This window comes from Apteryx mantelli, chromosome Z, assembly GCF_036417845.1.
Source record: "Apteryx mantelli isolate bAptMan1 chromosome Z, bAptMan1.hap1, whole genome shotgun sequence".
In the NCBI taxonomy this organism is placed as follows: Eukaryota; Metazoa; Chordata; class Aves; order Apterygiformes; family Apterygidae; genus Apteryx; species Apteryx mantelli.
In genome coordinates, this window is record NC_090020.1 from 8,771,428 (window position 1) to 8,780,609 (window position 9,182).

At 55.1% G+C, this 9,182-nt stretch overlaps 1 protein-coding gene across 1 annotated transcript; it reads left to right on the forward strand.

Annotated features, from left to right (window-relative positions):
* The first annotated feature begins 7,157 nt into the window (after positions 1–7,157).
* On the forward strand, positions 7,158–8,021 carry LOC136995355 (forkhead box protein E1-like). The gene has a single exon (XM_067315972.1). The coding sequence runs from the start codon at positions 7,158–7,160 to the stop codon at positions 8,019–8,021; it is 864 nt and encodes a 287-aa protein (XP_067172073.1).
* The last annotated feature ends 1,161 nt before the right edge of the window (positions 8,022–9,182 follow it).

A 9,182-nucleotide genomic window follows, 5' to 3' on the forward strand; every position in this document is an offset into this window, starting at 1 on the left:
GGTTTGTAACAAATATAATTTACAGAGGAGGTGCGGGTTATCTGGGACTTTCCCCTTGTTAACTTTGTAAGATTAATGATGTTCAGTAAGATAGTTTAATCAACGATTTTCCGCAGTTTAAAGAAAAAACTCACGGCACTGGGAGCTTGCCATGCTCCCTATGAACCAGTCCTAGAGAGCATGATGTTAGTTTTCATATCTGTTTAATCAAAGTGATGCTGAGACTGAAGGTCTTCAACTCCAGAGCAGGACCTGGAGGAGAAGATGCTCTGGCGGGCACAGCTTTTTACATCCATCCCTTCAAATTCTTCTCCACAAAACGAGCTGTTCCTGCCAGTCTTCCTGCAAAGGCTCCTCATCTCCTTTCAGCTCCAGCCCCGACCATTCCCCTCCATGTTCCCTGTCCTTCTGTGGGGCTTCTTCTTCTCCTCCTCCTTCTCTTATCCCTGCTTTGCACATTCCCAGTCTCCCTTCGCTGCTCCCATCTGCTCGCTCCCAACACCTTTTTTTTCTCCTTGCTTCCCTCCTGAGCTTGGCTGCCCTACTCTCTTCGCCGGGAAATTGACACCCAGCCCTGGACTACAGTACAGCATGTGCCATGGGACAGGCTTATTGAGGAAATTAGTTACTAAATTATAGGACAAACCTACTGCAATTTGTAAGAATCTTTTAAATGGCCATATTTGGGTGGGGCAACAAGAACATCACCAACAAGGAATATCACCAACAAATTTCTCCTGTGTGGAGAAATTCATTTCAAAACACTACAGTCTGGCTAAAATTACCTGTCCCCTTTCCATCCCACATTGAAAAGCTGGTAAGAAAATATTAATGATGTCCAGGGCAATGTGATTCTGTCTGCAGTGAAGGAAAAGCAGCATTTCTTTTCAAAGAAAAGATAACTTATGGAAACAAAGGAGGATATTTGCAATGATATTTTGTTTACAGGAAGGCAAGTAATTCACTTCTTGAATAGTTATTCTTAAATAAAATGCCCAGCTTCCAAAGTAAGCAATAAATTATTCTCTCTATACTGAAATTATTCTCTCTCTACCGCTGGGGACTTGTACCATCCTATCATTGTACATCAAGCATCAGGTTTCACTGCTAGCTGTGGAGTGGGATGAACTAGTGATCCTGCAAGCACAATTTGGCTTTAGATGGCAAGCCACCCTTCCCTTTCGCAAGGCTCAGGGCCTTGTCTGCCCTGTGAACCCCTCGCAGGAGCTCCCAAGCCAGCAGAGCAGATAGCTCCCAGCAGAGCACCCAGAAAACCTGCAGCACGAGAAGTTTGTCCTGCAAGATCTGAGCCGCTGCTCCGTCCTGCATGCTTGGTCTTTGCCTGCCCTACCAATGTCAGCGGCACGTGCAACGCTCATACCCGCAGCACTGTCTGCAGAAAAGATCCTCTGGCCAGCTGGCTCCCCTACTTAGCGCCTTCTGCAGTCGCCTGCTGAAGTACCATACACGGACACAAACGGAAGAAACCACACCAGAAGCCTACAGCATACCACCCACACACCTGCCGGCAACGACTGCGGGACACTGAGCTGTGGGGAAGACTCAGAGGGGCAAGGTGAGCCTAGCTACGGGAATGTGAAGGTCAAAGATGGCAGCCACCGTTAGAAGGTATTAAACCTCCCTAAACTGTTGAATGACTGGCCAAACAGGTGATTTGATAGGCAAAATAGAAAGAACTTATTTCCATGCCGACAGCGCGATGGCTATTCAAAGACACCCATCTGGAGGATTTCCATGAGGTGCTGAAATGCACAGGCTTAGGGGCAGCAAGAGCCATGCAAACCTTGCAGCACCTGCGACAAAGTATAGCAGACGACTTTCGGCGTACAGAAGAGATCCTGACTGTGCTTTGCACGTTCCCAGAAAGAGTCAGCTCCTCCTCTTACAGCATGTGGCAGATCTGCGCAACTCCCAGTGATTTCTTGGCTATACGAAGGCAAGGATGGACAGCTTGTTCTCTTGCAAACCAGCTCTAAAATCTGCTTCAGCAAGAAAACAAAATAATGCGTCATGGCCCATCCAGCTCAGGCTGGATCTGCTCTGCTTCCACGAGGAAGGTGTCTGCCCACTGCTCCCTGTGCCGCATGTGCTGTTTTCTGCTGCTTTGGTTTACAACTTCATATCTTTCTTAGTTAAATCATCTTTCATCGTGAGCGTCTACAGCTAGCAGTACGTTTAACTCGCCGTCTTGGCAGTGATGGTGCTGATCTAGGTTCGCAGTCCCTACAGCTCCCCTTGCAGGCCTGTGCCCAGGGCCCAGCCGGTCTTGGCAGCTCTTTGCTGGCCCCTCTCCAGTCTCTCCACATCCCTCTTGACCTGGGGGGGTCCTGAGCTGCACACAGTATCCCAGCTAGGGCCTTGCTAGCACTGAGTAAAGGGCATAATAACTTGCGCTGATCTGCTGGCCACGCGCCTCCTCATGAAACACACCATGTGTGCACTCACACAAAATTCCTCCCAGGTGGGCAGAGGGTCCCAAGGTGGGTATGGAGGTGACACCCTGCTCTGAGTGCCAGGACATGGACTTTCCACATGGAGGTGACACCCTGCTCTGAGTGCCAGGACATGGACTTTCCACATGGGCAACCCCCATGCCACCTTGCCTGTGCACCAGAAGATCGTGCTCACCATGCACGAGTTGAGAAAGCCTCCAGCCTGCCAGATGAGCGTGCTGACCTGTCTCTCTTGCTGCCCTCTGGATTTGCCCATGGAAAACTGTGTTGGGTGGAGACCAAGGCTCCCCACGCCTTTCGGTCCCTCCCAGAGCTCCAAGACATGGCCATTTTTAAAACCTGCATGGGTTATTTTTTCCTGAAGAAGTATGACCGTGACAGCTAACTCAAGTCTCTCTCAGGAACTTGGCTACATCCATTTGGTGCTCTCTACAAGTGATTCTCTCTTCCTTGTTAGCCCCAAATTCCTGTAAAAAAAAATTAAAAAAAATTGTTGGGAACCCATATTAGTTTGGTGAAACACACCAGATGATAAGCAAGCAGACCACTAATGCAGACTGAAACCTTGCTCCCATGAGACCAGGCATGTGAACATCTTCTGGTGCAAATATGCAATGGACACATCCATTAGTTTGTTGCTGTCCAGCTCTGCTACTGCCATGTGACCCTGCTCAATGTGGCAGCTAAAAGTCCATTCTCACACAGAAATTTCACCCTGGGCCCACTCCAAGCTCTGGAAATAAAGTGTTGTCAAGTATGCATGCCATCACCTCCCTGCTTTTGTCTCCCACTGGCTCCAGTCAGGTCCAAGATGTCTTAAGCACCGTGATTTTGGACTCTTCTTTGTTGACAGATGTTCTGGAAGTGAATGAAGGATGTCACCATCACCTCGCTTGCTCCAAGAGATTCAGCCATGTGGTCCCCACCCAGATTTTAACCATGGGCTTTGTCATGAAGTGCCTGGTTTTGATGCTCTCCACACTCCCAGCAGAAAAGATCTGGCACCAAACACAGAACCAGTAAAAAACCATCCTCGCCATCCCATTCCAGAGGCAGTTATGAGCATTTGGAGTGAGGCTGTGCCACAGGGTATGTACTCTTATTTGTGCTCAGTCAACCCCTCCCAGCTAGGGGCATTTTGGCTCTGGTGAGTCCTTGTCTTGGGATGCATTAGCTACAGCTCTGTTGTTGCTGGGACACAGAGGACGCAGAAACGTTTCCTCCCTTCAGAGGTGAGATGAATTCTGATGGTGGAGTCAGAACCATGAGCGCGCTGCACCTGAAGGCGCTGTCCACACACTTAATGTCAGCTTTCCTCCAGCTGCATAGAGGTGGAAGAAGAAACTTTCTGCTTTGTGTACCCCCCAGGTCACAGGGCTGATGGAGAGGAGGGCTTCCCAGTAGTTTACTCTTGAGTGTCAGTGAACCCCAGGGATCTCAGGGGTGTGGTTTGTAATACAGGAGCAAGTCAGTGGGGAATGAAGCCTAAAGGACTGGATTTTTACCATGGGTAGGAAATTGTTCTTAGAGATCCAAGAAGGTGGGATTTTGGCTGGGATAACTTTCTGGCATCTACTGGTCCTAATATATTCCAATCTTGAAAAGCCAAGGCACAATCCTCAAGTGCAGGATAAATTCTGCTGTGCATGGTCTGAAAATCAACACGTTGCTCAGTTGAAGGCTGCAGATCTTAGCACAGGCAGGATCTGAGCTGGGAAATTCAGACAGAAAAATGCTGACTTTGCTGGTGCTCTCCAGAACTTTGTCCCAGGGACCAAATGAAAGTCTGAGGTATAGTTTTTGTATGGCTAACAGTCCTGTAGACATCATACCCTTTCTATTGCATGATGAACTTCAAATTTTTAACCAGTGCCTGGCTTTTTCAATTTTACTTGGTAGATCATCACTGGAGACAAGACTATGAAAAGTATCTGATTCTTTGTCTTCTTTATAAAAACCTTTGGTCCCTCTCCAGCATAGCTGAATCAAAGGAAAAAACAAAATGTCCGTGGACATGAAGAGCACCAACCCTTCTCTAGCAAAGGGCACCACTTCCCTTTATAGGTGGAGGAGAGTTGCAGTCCATATCCACCTGGGTGAAATCTGACTCCTTCCTTTCATGTTCTCCATGGTTCACTTCCCACTAGAACCACATATCTGGCACTCAAAAGGGACACCAGAGCTTAAAATAGGACCTATTCCTGCTCCTTGACTGGAGAGCTGAAATTGTTTTTAAAGAGGCTGATTATAATGTTAAATTGAGGATAATCACCAGGACACCACGTTATACAAATCCCACTCCAATCACAAAAGCTGCATTACAGCTTAACATGAATGATAAGGAAAGGAAAAGGAACAAGAGCCAGAACATGCTGTTTGGGTATCCATTTCACTCTGCTTACATGCTGGGTTATGCCAAGGAAAGTGCTTTCTTGGAAAAGGATTAGTATCACTAGGATGGAGGGCAAAAGCAGCTGCTCAGCACACCACATCAGCTGGGTACGCACCTCTTCCATTCCCCATCCAGCTACAAGTCAAAGCGAAGCACGATCTGACTTTGCCCTCTGGAGGCATGGAACTGGCACAGCGTGGTTTGATTCACAGGCCCAGAGGTGACAGAGCTGCTTCTTGGAAAGTCTGATGGGAAAACTCACGCCCAGCTACAGGTTTCCATGAGCCAGAGAGCAGAACATTGCAGCAGAACAGCTATGTCACTCTCCTGTTGTGCTGCAGAAGGAACAGGATTCTTGGTTCCTCCAGGGTAATGCTGCCCTTGTGTTTTGTGTACTACAGGAACACGGGTGTCAGTACAGGAGGCTGATTTTTCTTTCAGCCCAAACCCTTCAGCATGTGATTCGAAATACTGACACACATCTGCATCCAGCTACGAGGACTACGCACATTGGTCTTCAAAGGGTGCCACATCACAGTTTATTCTGCTAGCCTAACTCCTTGGAGGTGCTCTTCCCCTGTGCAAGAAACTGTAGAAACCAGCAGGTGACCTGAGAGTCTTGGGTCCCCTTATTTAGCTAGGAACTGTGGCAGGGCTTGTTTGCTGTGTGCAAAATGGATCTTCACACATCGATTTCTCTCCAGGCGGAGAAATGACCTTGCTGGAAATCCCCAAGGGACCCCTGTTTCACTAGGACGAACATCTCCCACCTCCCCTACTCCCTTAGGATCACTTCTGCAGATTTACTGTCCTGTCACGAAGGTTTTCTCATCACAAGGCCTCAGTTGCCAAGAAGGTTTTGAGGAATAGTCTTCCCACAGGCATTGACTCAGAGCACTGGTGATATGAGTTTGGGGAGAACTGGCAGGAGGCACTGAGACAAGGACGGGATCAGTGGTACAGCCAAGCACAGCATCTTCACAGCCGCGCACATCCACATCTCCGCACATCCATTTCTCTGCACATCTCTGTACCTCTGCCCACACACACATCTGCTCACACGCATATCTGCTCACATCCATTCCTGCGCACCAGTGCACACTCATGCCCTGTGCCCAGCACACACCTGTACACACTGGCACATGCTTATATGCAGACCTGCACACACCTGCACGCCAGTGCAGACTCATAAAGGTCTTGTGCACATCTGCAGTCCCCACCAACACCCTTGCACACCTATGTATGTTTGTATGCCAACACCCCCCATGCACACCCGTCCCTGTCCACACCTGATCCTTTCCACTGCTCCTCTAAGACCTGCTGCAGTCCTCTTGATCCTCTGGTTCCTGAAACTCATTAAAACCTTGGGTCCTTACTGTGCCAGCAGGTGGGGAGGCCATGCTGCCCCTCACCGTGTGGGTGATGGCCGTAGGGGTCCAGTCCCTGGACCAAGCAGAGCAGGGCAAGCATCCCCTGCTGGCTGGGGCTGTTCTCAGGGCTCCCACTCTGACCCACAGTCCTGGGGCCTGACCCTATGCCCCAAGCACTGGAGCCAGTGGGAGGGAGCGTGTCCCAGATGCAGACCCCAGAAAGCACAGACAGGGTCCTTCCCTTGCCCCAAGGGTGGTGTGGCTGGAGGTCTTGCGGCACTGGGATCACGGAGAAGCAGATAGGGCTGGAGAAACCCAGCTCTGTGCCTCCTGCGTTGAATCGCTCTTGGAGACTGGGGGTGACGACTGTAGTCTGAGCGCATTTTAAGCGGTGGCTCTGCGTTTGAACTGCGTGCTAAGCCCACGGTTGCCAGCTTTCCTCATTCAGATTTGTCACTTTTTTTGCACACATGCATTTAATTCAGGGGTAGGGGGATTACGGGGGGCGCTTTACTACAGCGAAGCAGCACCAGGCTCGCCAGGCGAAAGTGCCTGGAGCCCGGCGCGGGCTGGGGGCAACGCGCCGCGGCGGGGTGGCTTCCCCGCCCGAAGGCAGCCGCTCGCCTTGCCCCGCGGGGCCGAGCGCCGAGCCGCGAGCGCAGCGCGGCGCAGCGCGGCGGGGGGAACCGGCAGCCACCGCCCCCCGAGGGCGCCGTCGGCGGCAGCCTCGCCTCGCCGCGCCTCGCCGGCAGCGCAGCCCGGTCGGGGCGGGCGCAGGGGAGGGACGGGCGGCTGCCGGGCGCGGGGGGCCGCCGGACACCGCGGCATAAAAGGCGGCGCGGCGCTGCGCTGCGCGGCGCCTCCGCGGCGCGGCCCCGCCGGTAGCGGCAGCGGCACGTCGGGGGGGCGCCGCCGCCGGCGATGACAGCCGAGAGGCGGCACCCGCCGTGCGGCGCCGAGCCGGGCGGCGCCGAGCCGGACGCGGCGGCGGTGGCGGCGGCGGCGGCGGCGGGAGGCGGCGGGCGGCGGCGGCGCAAGCGGCCGGCGGAGCGGGGCAAGCCGCCCTACAGCTACATCGCCCTCATCGCCATGGCCATCGGGCAGGCGCCGGAGCGGCGGCTGACGCTGGGCGGCATCTACCGCTTCATCACGGAGCGCTTCCCCTTCTACCGCGACAGCCCGCGCAAGTGGCAGAACAGCATCCGCCACAACCTCACCCTCAACGACTGCTTCGTCAAGGTGCCGCGGGAGCCCGGCCGCCCCGGCAAGGGCAACTACTGGACGCTGGACCCGCACGCGCGCGACATGTTCGAGAGCGGCAGCTTCCTCCGCCGCAGGAAGCGCTTCAAGCGCAGCGACCTCTCCACCTACCCGGCCTTCCTCGCCGACGGGCCCGGCGCCGCCGCCTCCTGCCGCCTCTTCGCCCCGCCGCCCGCCGCCGACCTGCCGCCGCCCGCCGCCGCCGCCGCCTCCTGCGCCTTCGCCGCCGCCGCCTACCCGGCGCAGGGCTGCGCTGCCGCTGCCGCCGCCGCTGCCGCCGCGCTGCCCCACGCCTACGCGGGGCTGCCGGCGGGCGGCTACGCGGCGGGCGGCGGCGCCGCGCAGCTCTACGGGGCGGCCGGGCGCTTCGCGCTGCCCGCGCCGCCGCCCGCCCCCGCGGGGCTCCTGGGCCGCCGCTCGCCGGCGCCCTACGCGGCGCTGCCGCCCGCCTACGGCGCCGCCGGGCCCGGCCCGCGGCACGGCGCCTACGCCGGCGGCCCCGACCGCTTCGTGCCGGCCCTCTGACGGCAGCCGGGCCGCCCGACGGCGCGGCGCTGAGCGCGGCACCCGCGGGCCCCCTCGGCTCGCGGCGCCCTGGGGCACCGTGCGCCGCCGCCCCGCGCCTCGCCGCCGTGCCGGCAGCCGCCGGAGCCTCGCCGCGAGCAGCGCTGCCGCCGCCCGTCGGGGCCTTGCGGGCGCCCGGCGCACCGCACCCGCTGCGGCGGGGAGAGACTCGCTGAAGAAGCGCCGGAGCTCCCCAAGTGCCTGGCCGGGGCCAACAGCCCTCTGCCCCTTCTGCCTTCTTTCGTGGTGCGGGGGCTCGGAGTTTCCTGCCGGATTCCCCCCCCTCCCCCCGCTCCCGGTGAGCCAGGCTGGGACCCCACGTCTACCTTGGAAGATCTCACTTTCTAAAGTTCCTCTGTTGTTTGGGATTTTGTTTGTGGAATGAAATGTCTGCTGGGGGGGGGGGGATGGCGGGAAGGAAGAGGGAAGAGGTCTTCCTCAGCTTTGTGAAACAAAAGCCATAAAAGTGTCATGTGTGGCACCAGCATGATCCTGTGTCCCTGATGTCGTGCAGGGCCACGTCAGTGCTGGGCCTTATGCTGATGAGGTGGCCAGGGCTGGGGAAGTTTTGGGTTGCTTTACTACCAGGCAATGTGTCTCAGGGAGAGAAGTGAATGGAACTGAAGGAAGAGAACAGATGGCTCCTGTCCTCTCCTTCCTCAGCTGAACTGTTTGTACCATGGGATGGGTCCTGAGGCGGGGGGACCTCTTTGTTCACTTGGATCCTGGGAGTGCAACCAAACACAGCAGGTCAGATCCTACCGGTGGGTTATGCTGTGTGCTTCAGGGGATTTGGAGAAAGAGTGGGATTGGAAGAGTCTAAAAACTTTTGCCATGAGCACGTTCAACCCATAGAAGAGGGATCCAGCAAGGTTGTGGGGTCTCCACCACTGGAGATCTTGCCAACTTGACTGGAAGCCTGAAGCAACCTGACCTAGCTTTGAAGTTGAAATTCAATATTGAAGTTGAACCTGCTTTGAGTGGAGACTTGGTCCAGAGACATTCAGGGATCCTTACAGCCTGAGCTACCTTGACCCTGAAGGTCAGCCCAGGTCTGTCTGTAGTCTAAAGCAATCAGCATCTCTGGGGAGCAACTCCCCTCTCCTCCTAAAACAAGTGAGA